The 20,928-nt window shown below is 40.8% G+C and overlaps 1 protein-coding gene across 1 annotated transcript; it reads left to right on the top strand.

Annotated features, from left to right (window-relative positions):
* The first annotated feature begins 11,821 nt into the window (after positions 1 to 11,821).
* On the top strand, positions 11,822 to 17,800 carry LOC128142342 (cytochrome c oxidase subunit 6C). Its single transcript, XM_052788344.1, has 4 exons — positions 11,822 to 11,944; positions 12,975 to 13,102; positions 14,748 to 14,886; positions 17,674 to 17,800. The coding sequence occupies exons 2-3, from the start codon at positions 12,989 to 12,991 to the stop codon at positions 14,865 to 14,867; spliced, it is 234 nt and encodes a 77-aa protein (XP_052644304.1). The 5' UTR covers positions 11,822 to 11,944; positions 12,975 to 12,988; the 3' UTR covers positions 14,868 to 14,886; positions 17,674 to 17,800.
* Positions 17,801 to 20,928: the final 3,128 nt, after the last annotated feature.

The following is a 20,928-nucleotide window of genomic DNA, read 5'->3' as shown; positions in this document are numbered from 1 at the left end:
TAATAGTCTTGTTCACTCTTGACACAATGACCAAGAATTGTATGGGATTTCCATTGGGAGTTGCTTTAGACAGGCTGGCAGGGAAGGAGACACTCTCTTTTCTGGATATAGCTGCCCTGCTCATATACACTCGCAGAAGGAGCAAGGGAGATCATTGGTTCAGTTCCTACTTTCCCCACAGTTCAGAGACAGAGTTTGCTTCACGCTTATCTCCATTCCTTCTGTGTTTGGGTTGTTTGCTCGTGTGACATTACATGAGAAAGACATCTTGGGTGGAAGCCACAAGGGAGTAAAACATAAAATTCTTGTCCCTGTTTTTCACATTTTCCCAAATTTCACAGATGCAGTAAACTTTAATACTCAGTACATCTGAGGAGGGTGGAATGTAGCATCTTGTAGTGAGCAAAGCACATGTGGTACTGTGTGGCCTACCACTCATTAATGTGAAAGGCAAAGAAGAATCATGAAATGCCATAAATGCAATGATGTATGTCACTCTAAAAAACATGTGAAAGGCCACCTTCAGCTGCTGTGGTCAGTATAGTGCACGTAACCAAATGCTGGAGCGCACCAGTCAGTTTCTGTTTTGTTGTATTCTTGCCTTCATGGCATTTTGAGACAGTTAAATAACATGTAGACAATGCTTATCTTATGCTGGTAGCTTTGACTTGAATCATACTTGGTTTACTTCTAAAATGAAAAATATTGTCCAGATATTTGTCACAGATGATAAAACTTGTGAATATATTCCAGCCTTGCCAAATTGTTAACAAAAATTTACCAGCCCCCCCCCAAAACTACTGTCCCAGACAGTTACTATGATTAATACCATACATATCTATCAAACTTAAAACAAACAAAAAAAAGTACTTCATGTACTTCAATGAGTGAGTAGAATTTTGCAAACTGGCTCTACCCACTCAAAGTTCTGCAAACCAATGATAACCCTCAATCCAGTTTGCAGTTCTGTCTCCATGTTAACTGAAATATATATGCGTGTATGTATGTGTGTATATACACATGCGCAGTCATTTATAGGCCATGTCTTTAGTATGCAACTGAGGAGGATCACATATATATTAGTAATGCTAGAAATACATGTCATATCATTATGCCCATTTTATATGTTAATTTTAAAGAAATATTGAGCAATTGGACAGGGAATATATTAAGAGACAGGGACCCTTTCATTTCTGGGTTACTGAATCTAGTCTGGTGCAATGGCAGATACCCCATTACTGCTATTTGGTGATACACCTGAAATGGAATAGTGGGTTTTGTCTTGTCCCAGGGGACCAAGTAATGACTATTGCCAGTTCCAGCAGAAAGCCTGAGAACTGAACAGGTATAGAGACTAACTAAATGCTATTTTTCTAAATAAAGACTCTACATCACTTCAGAAAGCTTGCACTGCTATTGCCTTTTTATCTTGTTCTTGAGATCTATTCTCTCTCAGGTTGCTGATCTACCACCTATGTGAGCTCAGTACTTTTAAAGGGCTAGAAAAGTTTTACTCAACAACCCTAGCACTTCTCCCTTTAGCTAACTAAAACTTTATTCCTTGTTTATTTTAACTACATATACTTCCGGACTTTCAGAAGTCTACAGCAGAACAACAATTCTCTGTGGAGTTTGCTGCTACAGACAGTAAAAACAATTGTCTTTTCAGAAACCTGCAAACCTAGAAACTCTTCTGGATAGATTTATGCTTTAGTGGCGTTCAAAATACACAATCCAATCATATTCAATCAGACTTACTTTTGTTGTTTACTCCCAAGTAATGTAACATATTGGGACTATTTTGAAATTTTTTTAAGCCGTCATTTGGAATTGTAAATATTTACACTTAGATGCTATTACTGTGTATTTCACTTTTCTCTCATCAGACCTGGCATGTTTATTAAAACATTTCATAATCTTTGAGGGTGCAGTCCTGAAGTTGCTCATTCAAATACTTTTGATATCAACACAAGCTGTGACTACGCACTTCAGGAAGGGGCTTTATACATTTTGCTTTGACTTCTCTCCTGCTACTGCATGACATAAAGTATCAGACTATAAGATAAATTCCTGAAAATATGTAGTGCTGGATTATGCTATTAAGGTGCACACTCACAATAGTTTACAAGAGTGGTAGTGGTGGTCACCACGCCATTTAAAAAGGGGCAAGATGCTTTCTCATTTATGTCTGTACAATGCTGCTCTGCCATTGCCTCTGTACTCCTCATGATCTCTTTTTAGTGGCTATTTCTTAAAGTACTGTTAATGGGGAACAGTCTTAGACTCTGAGCTGTGGATTTGTTTGTCCCTTTCAAGGTGCAGAAATCTAGTATTTAATCATCAGGCATTGAGATCAGCAATGAAGAGAGGTGTTTTGCAGACACAGCAGTAGACCAGATTTAGCAGACCCAGTTTCTGTTATTGGTTCTCTTATTATACAGTACTGGGTGGCCAAGGCCAGGCTGGTTTGTGGCACACCTTCTACATCTTTTATATGAGAAGAATCATTGTGACTCACTTTGCAAACGTTTGACTTAAAAAAAGAGAAACCTGCATTAATGAAGTCTACAGATAAAAGCATCAATGAACCAGGTATATTCTTAAGTGTGGGACCTCAGTGTCTTCCTGTTGAGAGTACTGAAAAATGGCAGGTGTCCCTTCATTGCTCCTTCTGTGCCTTTAGCCCTATACAGTATTACAGACTTGGGGACATTTTCTATCCTCTACCACTTGTATACTCATGAAATGGCCAGCCTCAGTCCCACCCAACACTGTTGCTCTAGTCAAAACTATTGACTTTAGCTTGTGTGTGTGTAAAAATGACTGAAAAGAGACCAGATGTTTCAAAGTTCTGTCCCAAACTCGGAAAAGAAAATCCTTAAATTATTTTTGTTTGTAATGTTAAATACCGGGCCAAACTGATCACTGTGCAGCTGAATGTGGCCAATGGAGCTGCAGTAATCCAGCTTGAATTTGACCTGTTTAAACTGTCCCATTACATTTAACTGATGATTTTTGTTACTGCCTTTTACAGAAATGCTTTTAGTCAGTCATTGTGAATCGTGTCTGAACACAGCTAAGATGGGGTTAACTGGTATTTTTTTTAAGCTTATGGAACATTGCTGGTTTTAATACATTCAGTAGTTACTTTAAAAATGTTAGGGAAAGACAGGTTTGAACAAAAATTTTAGATCTGGGTCTGTACTCACAGTTCAAACCTACCTCTAATGGCCTGATTTGGAGCATTCCCAGGATTTCAGAGAGTTATAATTCACATCTGTGTTTCTGACTCCTTCATGCATGATTGTTTGAATGTGCACTTTTGGAACAGGTCCATGTCTAATAGGCTAAATTGTAGTTCCCAAATCAGAAGCCACATGGTATTGCTATATAGTTTTATATTTTTCCTCTTATTACGTAGCCTTCAAACAAGGTTCTGTCAGTCCAAGCACATTGGATTAATACAAAACACCAAAGTCTACACTTTCTACCTACCTGCTAATGAACTCACACATTTTGATTTTTACCAGTGATTTAGTAAAGCATTTGCACAATGGCCACGATGGATACTTCTCTGCCAAGTAATAATTTATCAGAGCGCTGGAGCAGATTGGAATTATGCAGGACCCACTAAGTTGTCCTAGTATGGTAAGGATAGTCAAGGTATAGATGAGATTCTCTTATTTTTAATATTCATTGAGCCAAGCTAATTTATATGTCAAGTGCAGGCTGCACTTACTTGGATTCTCCTCTATTTCGCTACTAATTAAAATATTTTAGTTTCATGGTAACACATGTGAAAGCGTTGACAACAGCATTGCTTATTCCACATGTTAATTATATATTTGTTCAGAGTATGCTGATGGACTGTGTGCATTTCTCACGTTAAGTTTTCATTTCATGTCAAAGGAAAAGCTGAAATGTAGTAAGTGGATTTGTGCTTTTAATTTTAGATATTTCTTTTTCCTCTACAACAATCTTGTACATGATTCCTCTGTACCATATGCGTTTGAAAATCTTTTGTTGGCAAGAAGTTTAAAAAGAAAGTAATACTCGCTTCTCAGAAAAGGATTTTTGAACAAAACAAAGCAATTGTGCCATTAATGAGAAAGTTAAATGAAACAAATGACAAGGCAAGCAAGAAAAAAACACAGCATCACACTCAAGGAATGCACAGGCACACAATAGCTTATGCAATATTCCCCATCTGTCAAAGTCAGTAAATACAGAGAGTTCACTGGAAATATTCATTATAATAGGCTATGGTGCCTATAGCTCAGTAAATGCAATCAAGAAGCTTATAGCATTCGTAGTAGTTTTCACCTGTAGGCAACTAAATGATTTCATCCCAGCTGTCCCAACCGATCAGCACTGGTTTTGTAAAGCCCAGACCCTGATTGGTTTGAATACCACTCATTCCTGAAAAAGGTACTTTGGGAATCGAATCTGTCACATCTCTAGAGTAATGTACACCTTTACAGTTTTGTATGTGTATATGCCTGTGCAGGCATGTATACATGTCTATAAAATCTATACTTCTTGCATTTGTTCATGCTTGTGTGCATATATATACACACACTATACACATATATGCATAAAATTACCTTGTTTGGTAAACTATTTTACTGTCATAATCACATAGGGCTTAAGTTTGGTGTATATCTTCTTTTTCCTAATACAATATTCCAACCATTTTCTTCTGTGTATCTTTTTGAAACGAAGGTCTTTGTGTTTCATTAAAATGTTTGGATTTGTACTCACTTGCATTTGAGAGGACAGAGCCATTACACTTGCTTTGTTGAGGAATATGGCTCTTTCCAGAGGTCTGCATGGCTGCTGGAAAGAGAAAATAAATGCACTTTTGGGGAGTCCTTTTTCCTCTAGAAAGCATATGCAAGAAAAAAAATTAACTTTCTCTGTTTTTTCTCCCAAATGAGAAACTAATTAACAGCATGTGTTGGGCCATTCACTAAAGACTACAATAAACGATTTACTATTTTCAAGCTAATGAACTGAATGCTTGACCTACAAAAGGAGAGTGTGTATGATTGTGTTCATCTTCCAGTTACGACCTTTCAGTTCAAAGATCACCTTAACTCCTGGCTGCCCGATCCTGAAATTTGCTGAATGTATTGAAACTTGTTCTCTTAATTCACGTCTCCAGAGGTGCTCAGCACCTGGCAGTAGTAGGCCTTCAGAAAGCTGTCCAAAGGACGAAAACAGTGATTTTTTTTATTTTTTTGAGTGAAACACCAGGAAAGCACAGCTTTGTCACTGTAGCTCCACACGAAAGTGTATTAAAAAAACCCAAAGCAAAACAAAATCAAAACACAGAAATACATACGCTTAGTCGGGCTTGCCAAGGTAATGTAGTACTAATCACAGATTGTATTCCGAGACAATAGTTAAGCATTGGAAACAAACTGCCCAGAGAGCTTTTGGTATCCTTATTGTCATCAGAGGGGTTCTAAAAACAGATAAGATACGCACATCTGCCAGGAATGACTAAGTATTTTCAGACCCATATTGGGGCAAGGGAGTGAGTAGATGAACTCTTGAGGGACTTATTTTCTCTGAATCCATATTCAGGTTGTTCTGAATGCAAAAGCTTAGCCTCTGCTAAGGAATCTTACGAGAGTCAAGGGCCGTGACACTTCATTTGCTCTGCACCCGAAACTCCCACTGAAGCCAATTATTCAATCTAATTTAACAAAGACCACAGCTTCTCTGGCTGTGCAATTGTTGGTAACCATCAACAAACTGATTCATCTACAATTGGGCCAAATGTTACAAAATCTGTTTCTGAGTTCTTGTTTGTACCCCCATCATAAGATTACGCCAAAATTAAAGCATGCAGTACTTGAACTAACTTCAAAGGCTGAGCTTGCACTTCTAGCTAGTTCAGCCTTTTTATTGGTTCATGTTTTCCATTTGGCTTCAACATCCTGTTCCTTACCAATGCCCTTCTAGAATTTCATTTACAAATATTACGTCCCCGGTTAGTGAGCCATGCTAATTAATACTGCGGTGCAGGCTATGGATTATAGTAATCTCATGCCTCCTGCTTGGAAAAATGCTGCAATTTTTCCAGACGTTTACATGTAATGCTGTATTGAACATGGCCAAATTTGTCTTCGGAAAATGCATCCTGAACTCATTTAATCAAAATATATTTAACTAAGGTTGCTTATGCTGTTATCTATTGCCAGTTTTGTTAATCATGAAGCTCAAAAATTTCAGTGCAGTAGAAACCTGAGATCCACAATTTCCTAATTAGATTATTTCAAACAAAACAGTAAAGTTAAAACAGGCTGGTTTAAGTATACATATTTTTAAAAGTCTATGCCAATAACAAGTTTGTTAAAAAAACATGAATAGATGATTTGACTACTTTCTGGAAGCCTCACACATCTGACTGGGCCTCACCTTTCAAACCTGGGACCACAATCTGACATGGATTTTTAGCTCCACTGGGGATTTTGTAGTCAGAGACTCCCTGACTGCTGGGACTTCAAGTGTTGCCAAAGTTATGATTGTAAAGAAAATCTACTCTATTTGCAGTACCATCAAATACCAAGTAAAAGCTATGGAGCCTTTACACAGCATAGCAATCCTAAGTAGGTACGTTCTTCCAACACCAAAATAAACAAAAGCAATGGCATTTTTTTAGGAAGAGGGGATATCTTTTATTAGACCAGGTGATGTAATTGGAAACAACAGACAAGCTTTCAGGCTCACAATTTGTTCACCAGGTCATAAAAAGGTCAAGAAATACATCATCTCTGGGGTACTTTTTTTGTTCTTAATTGTGTTCATGAACTCTCTTTTCATAAATGGACACAATTTGGTTGACATGACTGCAGTGTGATGATACAAGTCACAACAAATCTGAAAGAGACACCCCCCACTCCTTCTAGACTGTCATTTCAGACCCAGAAAGGAAAACTTGCCAACATCTCGTAACACTTACCATGTCATCACCTCAACATGAATTAAAACAGACTAAGATGAGAGGTTTAGAAACCTATGAGAAAAGGTCTAAAAACTTGCCACAGGAAACAAGTACAAAAGTGGCGCTTTTCACATAACCTGGGCCAGTCTTTTTCTGTCAGAATGAGCTCTGTATTGTACTGGGTAAATCAAATAAAGGGCATAGATGTCTCTAGGTTAAATCCTACAGCTGCAAATTTTTAGATGTCACTCTCTCGGGGTGCAGTCCCTAACCTGAGCAAAGCCCCTTCTCCTCTCCATGCAGCTCGGTCCTCTGAGAGGAGCGCACTGAGCCAAGAGCTGCCCAGAAGCAGCACATTGAACCTAACCAAGGAAGGGACCAAATGTAGTGCCTGGTGGAGAGTGAGTCTGAACTTCTATTTGAAGGAGGCTTTCCCACTTCACAGCCACTGTTTTACACCCACACGTAAGTTGGTCTGTCACTGCCTGTGAGAACTAATTCCTTGAACAAAATTATAGCTGTATGAACAGCAGCAGTTGGCCACTTTCTGCTTTCCTGGAGGTCAGATGATCACTGGTCACATCTAGAAAAACAGAAGCCAATAAAAGGTCTGGTCTAAACCCTACTAAGGTATGAAGAACACTCCTTGTTTCAATGGCTTTGGACTACTGAATGGTACCCATGAATCTTCTGCTCAGACTTACTGTAACGCATCCATGATCAAGGAGGAGAGTACTGGTAAATGTGCTTGTGTGTACAGACTCACCAGGACTGCTGGGCAGCTCATGCAGACATTGTCTGCCATACGATAGTTTCCATACAGTAGATGATATTTGGAGCTAGAGAATTCTGCCTTGCGTGAAACTAAACCATATCACAGCACATCAACCAAACTGTGCTTTGAAAAGGAACATGAAAAGCTTAGCCTTTTGTCCTCCTGTTGTGGTCCTTGCTTTCATTTTCAAAAGGAGGAACTCTGCTCTGGTGCTGTTCTTACTCTGGACACTTTCTGCAGCTGAACGCAGGCTAGGAATGCTTGTGGCCTACATCTGATAGGCTGTCAGTTGCTGAGATAGGACTGTAGAGACTGAATTACATGTAACAATTTTACGTGTTGACTGGTTAAACTGTAGATTGGCGTATTTGTCTGTAAAGGTGGTTTAACTCCACAGGTTCCTGGAAAAACAAGGATGAGGAATGAAAAAACTTTCTGAAAGGCACCTCTACACAAATACAGCATAAAGGAACAGTATAGAAACATTGTCTTTGATGACTTTATTTCCATTGCAGATAGGCTACATAACATTTAAAAACATACAAGACAGAAGAATCCTGGGATCATTTAAAGGGCTTTGAGCAAGGAACAGGGACTGGAAGGTGTTTCTGTGGGTGTGTTTTTGTTTTCTTCTAAGAAATCAGATGATAATGTAGAACGTTTCTGGCAATGAATGATGAATTTAGACTTGTCTAAGTTAAACTTTTAGGTAAGAATGACACATATATAGAGTATTACTTGTTTATAAATCCAGTTTATCTAAACAAGGTTTTCCTGTTGCTAAAATGAGCAGTGTATTTGTTTCAGACAGGCCCTCCAAATCTGGAGGACTTCACAGTGAGAACAATCAATACAGAACCATACTCCAGAAAACAAAGTGGGAAAAAAAGTGTCACATGAATGTTAATGTCTCAGCTGTGGAGCCTGGTGTGTTTTCTAGTTCTTGGGCTTGAACACACACATTAGCCATGTCTTGACTGCAAGTTGGGAACTTGGGAAATAGCTGAGTCTCTTTTTTTAACAATATAACTCATGATGGTACCAAACACAGGATCATTCACATAATTATATCACTATTTGATGTGTATAAAAATACCAAAATCTGTCTCTTTACAAGTTGAACAAAACTTAAAAAACTGCTCTTTTTGAGATTTTTCTATTTCAGAAGCATGCATAAAATCAACAAAGGCATAAAATCAGCAAAGGCTAAAATCCCTGTCTGCTCCATTTATTCTGATTTGAACTTTTGCTTTTTTTTTTCTCCTTTGTTTATAATGCCCTTTTGGAAGTACAAAAATATTTTTCTTCCCCCTACTGATTTTGACTTTTTCCATTTAGGAATCATTGATTCACCCTCATTTTTTGTACAGCTGCCATTCCAATTCTGTTAAATAACTTCTTTTGCCACAATATCTTTGTTTGTTCCACAGCACCATTGATTGATGTTGACACAGCCATGGTAAGAGAGTATTTGATTAGTTAATTTCTGGCACAGAAACGGGAGGAGGAGAACAAATGTATGCATTTTCATATGTGGCACATAGCATTGTTTAATTTTTTTTTTCTTTTGTGATAGAGAGGTAGATTTTATAATAAACTAAACTATTTAGGAATGCAGCTGGCTCAGGGGATTGCTGATGTCCCATGTGATCTTTTTCCAGTAGATTTTTGGTTCTAATTTGATCCAGATTATGATTATCTAAAGACTTTCTGTGGCATATGCAAAATCACTTGATTGTCACAGTCCTGTTCCTAGTCGGCTCCAGTCCACACCACAGAAAGTACAGTCCTAAGTATCACAGCTGGCACTCTTTGTGGAAAAGACAAGGATTCACTGCCTAAATTTTCTCTCACTAAAGTCAGAGGTAAATTTTATTTTAAATTTCAATGGAGCACAAGCAAGAAATGATTTAGCATTAATGCTTGCCTTCACTCCTCAAAAGATGATCCCTTTCAAGGACACCATGAAGAAGCATCAACTGTTGCTGCTGGCGCTACAGTATTTTGGAGAGGAAAAGAGGACTGCAGGTTCTAGTTTGGTAACTGTGGCACCTTATGAGCAAACAGTCCTAATATTCATGTCCAAAAGACAACTGGAGCAGATGCCAGAAACCCCAGGGACTGGGTGGACTGGGAAGGAAAGGACTGCTGTTGTCTCTGTGTTGTATGCCTCAGTGTTTTCAGAAAGTTTATTTGCTTTGATTCATTTGGATGCACAGGGTCCACTCAGGTCCAAAACCGCATTCAGCCTTATAATCCATTCAGAAACTGGAGTGATAGGAAGCAACTCTGTGCACCGACTTAATGGGGCTGATTCTCTCTGCCCTCCTTCTACGGCTCTTCCTCCAGTGTATCCTCTATCCTTTTTTTATCCCTTATTTGCACAGTCCCAAACTGCCCTTTATACAGAACAAGAAGGAGTTGGCTGTATATTCCACGGTAATGGAAAGTCAAAAAATAATAACAATTAGCACTTCATTTAGCATCTTAACTATAACACAAAGATGCCTAGCCAGCAGTATCTCAGGCACATGGGGAAACTGGTCACATAGAAAAGAATTTAGTGACCTGGCCAGCCATGAAGTAAGCTATTCAAAACAGCAATCAAGATTTTTTTATTTGCAGACTTGGGTCCATCCACCAAAATATTCTGTCTCACCAAGACTGGCATTTATAGGAAAACTCCTCATATATAATTGATAATGATAGTAACCATGAAACCTGCTATGCTTTTATTCCAATCAGTTTCACATCCTCTTTTTCTGACATTGCATAATATGAGGGCAAGTTGAGTGCAGCTTTTAGGATCCCCTAGACATCTCCCCCTGCCATTTCTTTCCTGGTCTCACCGAATGACTGCATGAGCTCGCCTCATGAACAGCAGTACCCTTGTGGACCTGGGTATTTCCTTAGACCCCCACAATCAGGTTATAGATATAACTCATCATTCTTTCTGCATGACGTCATTAACATTTGGCTTTTTGTGTTAATCCACACAGGAAAAACTTTTGGACAGATGTTCTTCATTTGCGTCTCAACTATCTCAACAAACTTTTCTTCAGTTTGAGGAACATTGTCCAAATTGCATCTGTTCAGGCGGCTGTTGCAAAGACCATTCTCCCGGCTTGTAGCGGCGGCTGTACGATTTCTCTCTGCTATTTTCTACTGACACTTTCCTATTCTTTAATCCCATCAAAGGAAAAGCAACTTCTCTTCAGTTTTAAGGGCCCCATCTCCCCTGTCATTTGATGTCAGGATCTGCTGTCTTTGGCAAGGGAGTGCAAGGCTTGGATGAATACCTCGCTGCACAGGAGGGGCTTCAGTTTTTTGAAGGCACGAATTTATAGCATTCCGTGTAAATCCCACAGGGACTCCCCAAGAGTAAAAATGACAATATCGTACGCAGGTGGCGATTAGGTGGAAACCATGGGCAAAGCACGTGTGCCTTATTTCCAAGAAAGGTACAAAAACTGGCTAAGGGATATCTAGAAAGGATTACGAACTGCTTAATTTGTTTCTAGGCTTGGCTGATCATTCTTCGCAAACTCTATTATAAAGATTATTATTTCACGTATTCTGGTATTACAGACGTTTGGGTTTGGTGGCCACCCTGGAGATCTGGAAAAGCGAAGGACACGTGCGGGAAGGGCGGAGGGCACCGGTTTGTCGGGGAAGCGGTGGGCCAGCAAGTGCCTGCCATCCCGAGGGCTGCTGGCTGGCGCGAGGCCTGCGGCTCGCCCCGGTTCGGCTCGGCCCGGCCCGGCTGAGGGGGCTCCACGCGCCCGCCTCAGCCCCGCACCGCACTCGGGTGCAGCCGGAGCGCCCGCTGGGGAGAGAGAAACCAGGCGGCTGGGCGGCGGGCAGACCGGCCCGCGGGGGGGGGGGGGCGCTGCGCCCGCCGAGGGTGTTCGGTGCCCAGGAGGCCCGAGGCGAGGGAAGGGCCCCTCACTGAGCCCCTCAGCGCAGCAGGGGGGCCCGGCCGTCCTTCAGGTGGGCGGCACGCCCTCCTCCTTCGGCTCTAGCTCAGCGATGGCGAGGCCAGCCGGCCGCCTTTCTCCCCGCGCCCCCTCCCCCGCCGCGGCAGTGCGCGCTGTGCCGCGTTTGAGCCGAGCCGCTCGCCGTACCCAGGCCGCCGCCTCCCGCGCATGCGGGGTTAGCGTGGCCGCAGAGGGTGCCCGGACGGCGGGGCGGAAGGACGTTGGTGGGCCCGCGCTGAGGTGAGGCCGCGCTCGCGTTCCCGCCGCCGGGTCCCCTGTCCCCCTCCCCTCAGCCCAACGGCCGCCAGCCGCCGCTCTCCCCTCCCCTCCCCTCCCCTCGGCCGCGGCCGCCCGTGACCTCTGCGCGTCCCTGAGGGTGGCGGGGAGGGGCCCCGCGGCGGCGGACGCCCTGCTGGAGGGCAGCGAGGGGCCCGAGCGCCTTTTGTGAGAGGGGGACCAGTGCGGGGCTTTGTCTCAGCCTGGCCACGGCGCTGCGGGGCCCCTGCCTCCGGTAACGGCGGGGGGCTCGTTTGCGATGGTTCTTCTGAAGCGCGAGCGGGGAGCGGGCGGGCGCGGCTGTGGGTAGCACTAAGGCCTTTGGGGACAGCTGGGGCACCGGCCGGCCCTCGCTCCCGCCCTGTGGCCCTGTGAGCGCAGGGGGCTGCGCAGAGGGCGGCGGCAGCAGCAGCAGCACCCTGCGGACAGCCCTGCCTCGGAGCCGCTGCCTGCTGAGTGAACCTTTAGTGTTTAGAGAGCCGCCTGCTTCAGGCCTTGCAGGTTTTTCGTAAAGCGTTACCGGCTAGAAAAAAACCCAACACATCCCGTAATGCAATAGGGTTTGCGGTTACTTTAAAAAAAACAAACCACGAGTTGGTTCGAGGCGTGTGCTTTTCCTCAGAAATGAATAAAATGTGATCGATGTTCTGAATGTCTTCTGATGTAAACACCAGGACAGCAGGCCTGAAATGCTAGACCCTGCGGGGAGGGAAGGGTTTAGTATGAACAGCGAAGGCCACTCTTGATTCCATGGGTACTGGGTGTAAGGAGTATAAAAACTTACTTAGATTCATGTCATAAATAGGTTGTCCTTGAATGTTGTCCCTTAAACATTCTCATTGAAAAGTCAATAGAGAGGAACGCTGTTGCGTATGGTGTGAAGATGATTATTGCGCAGTACAAAAAGCACAATCTTTCTAGAGTAGAGTTATGGAAAATTACTTAAGTAGAGCTTCTTGTCGCACAATTCGCTTTTATTTCTTTTTTTTTTTAGGAAATATAATCACCATGTCGTCTGCCCTATTGCCTAAGCCACAAATGCGGCGCCTTTTGGCCAGACGGATGAAGTTTCACCTATTTGGGGCATTTTTTGTAGCTGTGGGATGTGCGGCTTTATACAAGGTGAGCTCTGTAGTCATTCAATTATAAACTGGACTCATTAGAGTGTTTTAAGAATTTATAATATTTTTTTTGTTGAGAGCTAGTTGAGCTGTTCATCAGAAAGCTTTAGTAATGTATTTTTGTAAGCATGCTTCCAGAACATAAATAAATCTTCCTAATCTTCATTTGAAGAAATGATATGAATAATGTGATGCCTTTAAGCTGTGTGATCAAGGTCACGCAATTCGTGACAACTTAAGCTTGAGTCTCCTAGTCCTAGACTACTCTTGATCATTCGCACGATTGAGATACATTAACTCTAGATAGTTTGTGTCCCTCTCTGTCACAGTATCCAAGACTCAAGAGAGTTGTCAGAGTCTTATTGTACCTCTAGACTGATTTCAGAAAACTTGTTCATAAGCAATTTGGAAAACGCATCCTTCACACTGAAGATATCAGTGTGGGGAAGGCTAGTATGGTCCCTTTATCCTTTCTTTTGAAGTATCATGTGGAAATGGAGCATGACATTTCCCCCCAAACCCACCTACAGATTGGAGTTTGTTTTTCGTGGTCCTTAGGAGACTTCTGACGAAGAGCGGTAGTTCTTGAGTGCCTTTACTAAATAATTCTCAGATCTCATACGCAAAGCAAGCAACACAATTTGAATTACTGTGGAAGAACTGGATCTTGGTTTGCCCATTTAACTCATTCATATCCTATTTGCAGCATTTGAGTACTCGGGAAGCTACTGATAAAAGTTACTAGAAATTAAGTTAATTTCAGGTTGTTCATCACAAAAGTATCAGTCTACTTAATCTTCTCAGAGATCAGCAAATGTCTGTCAGAAACAATGAGCTTGCACAGTTAAAGCTTAACATCTACTTAACACATCCGTTAAGAGGTAGGCGAGCTTGTTTGTGGTCGGACTTACAATATCATTTTTTTTAATAGTCTGTGGTTTTATACCTGATTTGGCACCCCCACATTAATACACTATTAAGGTACCAGACCACATTTAAAACAAGTAACATGGATCTTAGTAGTGATTTACTTCGTTACATGTTAGATACTGTTGGACAAACCCACCTTGGACTTGGCTTCACATATTTGGGGGCTTTTTGAGCATATCCCTGTGCTTCAGGTGAACGAGTATCCAAGGAGTCAGGATTGTGTCTTTTTATGTTGGTGAGCTGTAAGAGTGGCTTGGCAGTTTTACAACATTTTACCAGACCTCTGTAGTTGACCTACAGTGTAGCTCAAATGTAATACATTGTTTTAGGGTGATATTTTTTCTGGAGTTACAGTTTTGTAGCTGCCCACTGGCACAATACTTGCTATAATGGCATGTTTTATGTATAAAAGTATTAGCAGGGAGGGCATTGGGCACTTGAGTGTCAATATAGGTGGAGTGTTTCTGGATCTTTAAAGTGTAATGTGTTATCTTGTAATGGACTTTCTTTTTAAGGTTTCACTTCAGACATATGTTTTCCTGACCAATGGTCAGGTAGCCTCAACTGTGGATTTGAACAGGCACAAAGTAATATTTTACTAATTTGAGCTAAAGGCTTTTTAGACTCATATCTACTGATACATATCATAGCACTAATAGAAAAAAAATTCAGTTTGTAAAGCTTTGCAAGCTTTAATTTTGTGTGTGTGTTTCCAGTTTGGAGTTGCTGACCCCAGGAAACGAGCTTATGCAGAGTTCTATAAAAACTATGATGCCATGAAGGACTTCGAAGCCATGAGAGCAGCTGGTGTGTTTGAGTCTGCACCGCCCAAATGATGGTAACCTGCATTTGCAGGTAATAAGCTACTTTGCATTAGAACAAGAGTAAACTAGATTGTTTCAGTGAAACACTGTGCTTCTATTTGGAGGTTCTTCCTTTTTGATCAAATAGAAAGGTGCTCCCAAAGAAAAAGGATACAAATTGTACTCGAGAGACCTCTGGGTAATAAAAACCTGAAGGAATATGGGAACTGGGGAGCAGGGAGTAAGGGCATAATAGAAAGCTGCTGAATACCTTTTGGGTAATTTGTTTAACTTCTGTGATACAGGAGACTTGCACAGTGATGCCAGGCCTTTCCTTCCTCATGCAGCCATGGAAGGGAGACAAAGCTCTTGTGTTAAACTACAAGACTTGCCTGATACCACTGTAATGTTGATGCTGTCACATCTTGAACTGCTTAGCTTCAGGCTGTCTATATCTACTAGTTACTTGTAGTGGTACAGTGAATGAGGAAAGGGCGAGGTGGTTTTTCTTTCATAGCAGGCATTTTAATGTAAGAAACAGAGACAGCTTCCGCACATCCTTTTGTCTTTTGAAGTTGGTGAGAGGGGGAAGATAACTAGTCATGAGGGGAAGTACATTTAAATACATACATATATACATACATAAATATATATATATAAAATCGCAGTGGCATACAGCTCTGTGTAATAATACTCAAGATTTTTGCCATACTGAATTAAACTTGAGTAGAACTTTGTTCATGATACTATTTTTCTAGCACTTAACACTGCCTTTTGTTTGAAGACTACCAAACTTTGTTCTCCCTTATTTGTCGTAACACCAGGGAAAAAAAGTCTTGATTTCGACCTTGTTGTAGTTATTAATAAGCACACTCACTAAACTGCACAAGCAGAGACAACTCAATAAAGAATTCCTCCCCCTTTCTTGATCCAGGTTTCTTATGTTGAGTTCTCTGCTTCTCTTAAAATGACTTCAAACTAATCTAGAGTGATAGCTTTTTCATTCTTTTGGAATGTTTTCATATTGTGATCATTATGTGATAATCTGTGGCTCTAATTATCCTGGCCAGCTGGATTTTCTCAGCCTGTTTGCTTAAAGCAGCAAGATCGAATAGAAGATTTGTACTTAACACTATTAATACTAAATTCTGTTGTGTGACAATCTACAACTATTAGGTTTCCGCATAACATAATTACATAAAAAAAGCAGAGCTCCAGCTCTTCTAACAAATTTAAAAAGAAAAAAAACCCTGTGGCAGTCTCTTTGTTTTGTTTTGGTTTGGTTTTTTTTGTGAGAGGGGGAAACTTCTTTAGCTATGCCTGCAACAAAGATAAATAATGATATGACAAATTTACCTTGTTTTAATCGTGGTAATTCTGCCTCTGGTTCGGTCCTATTGCCAATATATAGGCACTTCCAAACTTTCTTAGACACTGGAATTGCATTCTTTAGTCAGGTGGCCTTCATCAGAGTATTCTGAAAGGCCATCTGGTGGTAAAATCATTTGAAACAAACACTGTCAACAAGGATGCATGTTGAATATTTAATTGGAATCATGAGCAGAATTTTTTTCAGTGCAAATAGAGCTCCACTCAGTTAGCTTATGTTCCCATTTGCAGCTAAAAAAAAAAATGTTGCACATTGTGTGCACCTGTTAAAATTAAATGTTTCCTAAACATTTCTTCCATTCCTTAATTACACCAGCTCAAAAGAAAATGTGAAAGTCAAATCTTTATGTGTGATTTTGTTTGAATTGCTGATGCTTCTTATTCCTTGGCCTATTTATATAAGAACTGATGTTTTTCACTCCTTCATAGTGGAAAGGTTGGGTTTTTTTGTGTCTGCACGTGAATACATAAGTAGAAGAAGGGGAAAACAATGCCAGTGTTTCAGATGTTCTGGAAAGACTGTGAAAAGGACAAGTACGCAGAACAGATGGAAGACATTTTCATTTGCCTCAGTAGCTTAAATCTTAGGTATGGAAGTTGGATTTGATGCTTTTTTTGGTATAGTTACCTAAGGGTACAGTGATCATGCATGCCCTACATCTCCCATTTTATTGGAGTATATCCTGTATGTGGCAGTAAATACAGTGGTCTAACTCCTTGAACACTCACTCTGGAATCAGTACTTAGCCCCACAATTGAGGAAAGGGTAGGGCAGGCAGGGAGGAGAATTCACGAGTTAAGGTGTTAGCTTGGCACTCTGCACCGAGTTTGTTCCTGCTGGGCATGTAGGCAACTTGGTACCCAAGTGTGAATTTATGCTGTCACGTCTACTTCCTGTGGTGATACTGATAATGGAAACTAAGTGCAAGTATAGGTTTGAGGAGTATCCTACCTCTACAGTGTGCTCAGTAATAGAATAAGCTAAGCTAAGAGTTCAGTGCTAACCACTTGCATGACTCTTGTCATGGAGCGCAGCCGGTCTTGGATTGTGTTCAATATAACGTGGAGAAGCAATTTGAATTTGGTTTTCTTCCTTCCTTGGTAGGTTGCCTACACCACTTGTTTCCTCTCTGGCTCCTATCTGAAAGCTGCATTCCTTTCTCTTTCAGGCCCTTAGCAAGATTGATTCAGTTATCAGTAAAGCATGTATAGTGAATCTGATGTGCTGTGCGGTATTGTTCCGGCTCTTGATTTGTTCCATGTTTCACTTCTGTTTGCCACATGAAGGGTGTGTGAATCTTAAACCATCAGGAAATAACAGGGGGAATTCCTCTAGACTAAACCACCACATAAATATTTCTCTCTATTGCTTTGCATTCATACATTCTAATATGTTTACTTAGAGCATGAAGTTTGTCCAATGTAACTTAGTATTTTTTTTGTCTTGCAGATCCCCTTCAGTCTAAGGAGACTTGATGACCGAACCTTATTTGTTCACTGAACTGTAAAGTGTAATGCACTTCAGTGCATGGCATGCTCCAGTGTAACTCGATAAATAAAATACGTACGTCAGTGGCGCTTAGTTGTCTTCATTAATGTCAAAATGCTTAAATGCTCAGATGCTGGGAAGAGTGGTGGAAAGTCTTCATAAATTGCTCAAGATGACTAAGTCTACTTTTCTTTCCCCCAGGAATTATTTGCATCTCTGTTTTGGCTAAATTCCACATTTGATAACAATGTCTATCCCTAAGCAGTTACAGCTAGGTTGTCCCAGCTGCTGATGGGAATATGCAAGAGGATAGTTGTTACAGGAAGGGAGAGGCTGGATTTCTGGAAGGGTCTGTGTTATCTCTGGCTTCACAAGGTGAACTGACTTTGAGATGAAAGAATTTGAAGAGGAATTCTGGAAATATACTAGCCAACCTTCCTGTCTTTTTCTGCTGCCATCACTGTATTGCCTTCCTTACAGCAGCAAGCTGTTACATCCAGACTTATAAACTGTGCAAATGCCTGCTCCTATACATGGTGTGTTATGCTAATTGAGAAGTGACTCTAAACTGCAGCTATGTTCACATATATTTGATGTACAAGGGGAAAGAGGGCAGACAAAATAAGAAATACTTATTTTAGTATATTATGGTAGTGAAAAATCTTTGCATGCTGCTTCTAGACATGTATCATCTCCTTTTTAGTATCTGGAAGTAGTCAGCTAAGCATAGTTTTGATCTCTGCTACATTCCATGTAGTGCAAGACCTGATGCTCTTGTCTTCTGCCACAATGCCCATCATTTGGAATGTGCTTTGTGCATTGCCTGTTGCTGAGGTTGAAGATGGTACTTGGACTGTAGCTCCTGATTGCTGAATGTGGGTACTAGGAGAGGAGTCAAAGCTGATTGATTGCATGAAGGGAGGGAAGGCTGCTTTGTATGAAGCAGCATGACAAACTAAGCCATCTGTGTTGTATTTGAAGGTCTTGAGTTCAAATCCTGTTTGGAGTAACTCTTATTATTTTAAATGGATCATTAACTACTTACTTAATTAATAGGAATCTGTGAGCAACATTTGGACTAATGAAAGCACATAAGCAATGTATTTGATCTAGCACACTATTGCAGAGTAAGGTGGGATTTTCTTTAAACTTCTCTTCTCATACAGGCAGTGCCTCCTTTAAGCAAAGAAAGAATTCGACATTAGTGGTGCAGGGGAAACCATCTAGTAATCAAAATACCCCTGCTCCTATAAATGTAAACCAAAGCTTAACAATAGCAAATGATACCCATTTATCTTCCCAGTGCACAATATAAACAGTGTGTGCCATTAAGTACTGACTAACATTTTTCTCAGGCATGTCTGCAGGTTTGAATAGCCAGGGGTCTTTTTAGTCATACTGACAGCTTCAGAGGGAAAGAAACTTGCTACTGCCATGTGTGCAGGCTAACAGACCTGACTTCCCTTGCAGCTCTAGCCCCTCTATTCTTCCCAGTTGCTATGAATTAATTTACTTTTAAATTCTAAGTTTCTTCTAAACTGTTACGGCCAAGGGCAGTTGTTGTTGCAGTCTGTGTTCCTTCAGTTACCAGCACACATATTGATTTAAAGAAATGAGAGTTTTGTAACTAACTGACTGTGGCTCTTTGACCATACAGCAGAGCTCGAAGATGTTTCTGGCTAAATGGATTCAACCACAACAACGAAAGGTGAGTGCTAACTTTTGTCTGTGCTTTGAAAGTCTGTAGGTTATAATTAATTGTTGCTTTCTGTATATACTGTGATTTCACAATGGCTGCAAAGCAAGTATTTCCTTTCAGCAGGCAATGCCAACCAACCCATAGCTTGCTTTCCTCTGGAGTGGGAAGGAGGGCAAAGCTGGGTACCTAACGTAGGAATAGGCCAGAAGGGCTAACCTTCTTTTCTGAAATCAGTACCAACGCATCAATCCCCCAGCCCCCACCCCCGTTCTTTTTTTCTTTTTGCCTTTGCCCTCAAGAGGTCAGCTAATCCTGTCTCACAAACAATTGGGAGCAGGACTTAGCACAGTACAAGAAAGCCCTGTGTGAGTTAGACCCTAATCAGCTGCCTGTTACAGGGTCCGGCATGCTGTTTCTAGGAGATGCACAGCTGAAAAACATGCTTGTCTGCAGTGAGACCAGCCCAACTGTCTGTAAAGGTTTTTGCTATATTTATGTATGAAGTATAATACATAAAAAGGAATTGTTTGACCTAAACTACTTTGGGAAAGGTCTTGCCGTGTATAAGCCTGATCATGCCTTCACATTTTTGGCTGGCTTACTTTATTCTTGAGTGTTTGAGGAATGATTGATTGTTCTGGAAGCAAACTAAAAAGATAGATTGGAAGTTGTGAGCTCTCCAGGTCTAAAGAGCATTATGAGAGTAGGCATGTTTTAAGAATACACATTGGAGTGCTTTAGCAGCTAAGTACAGGCAGCTGCTCTTTGGACAACTTTGTTTTCATAGTTCACACAGCTCTCATGTAGGAGAGGCTGATTTATATGCTGTCTCCACACGTGTTTCCATACATGTGGTCAGAAGGGGGAGAAAGAACCTGCCTAATGCAGTAAAGATGCTAGCTTAATTCACTGAAGAAGACTGTAATTCAAGCAAGTGTTTATCCCAAGAGAATATAATTCAGGAAAAACACAAATGTATCTTAAACAATAGCTGCAATCTACAAACTTTGAGAAATTAAACTGCTGCCTTCCCTCATTTTTTTTACAGGTGTGTTTGCATCCTCTTGGCTGGTTTGTGTACCACATAAAATAATGAACAGATTAGTCTAATTGAAATGGTGACTACAGTGCTGTTTTGATTCAGTTAGTCACAAAAGCATAAAACTTTTCAGCACACGTTTTTTGGCAAGGTCATCATCAGTTTTTACTTCCAAAGTACTGTCATGATCTATTGCATTTTCTGGTACATGACGAAGTCCAGCGACCAACTGGAATCTAAGGGGGTCTACATGAAGCTTGTATGTCTGTCATTATTCTACACAGTGACCTGTTCGTTACCCTGTAACTGAATGACCAAATAGCTCACAAAAACAAGTATTATAGGAATAGCTTTATTATCTTTAAACAATCTCATTATATTACAATTTATCCACCAATATGCAAAATTAGAAGTATTAAACTATTTCCATAAAATATTCAGGAATGAAGCATGTGTGTATATACATACACTGTATGAA

This window comes from Harpia harpyja, chromosome 5 (genome assembly GCF_026419915.1).
Source record: "Harpia harpyja isolate bHarHar1 chromosome 5, bHarHar1 primary haplotype, whole genome shotgun sequence".
Lineage (NCBI taxonomy): Eukaryota > Metazoa > Chordata > Aves > Accipitriformes > Accipitridae > Harpia > Harpia harpyja.
Note: the sequence above shows the minus strand (reverse complement) of the source record. Positions and strands in the feature narration are given on the sequence as shown.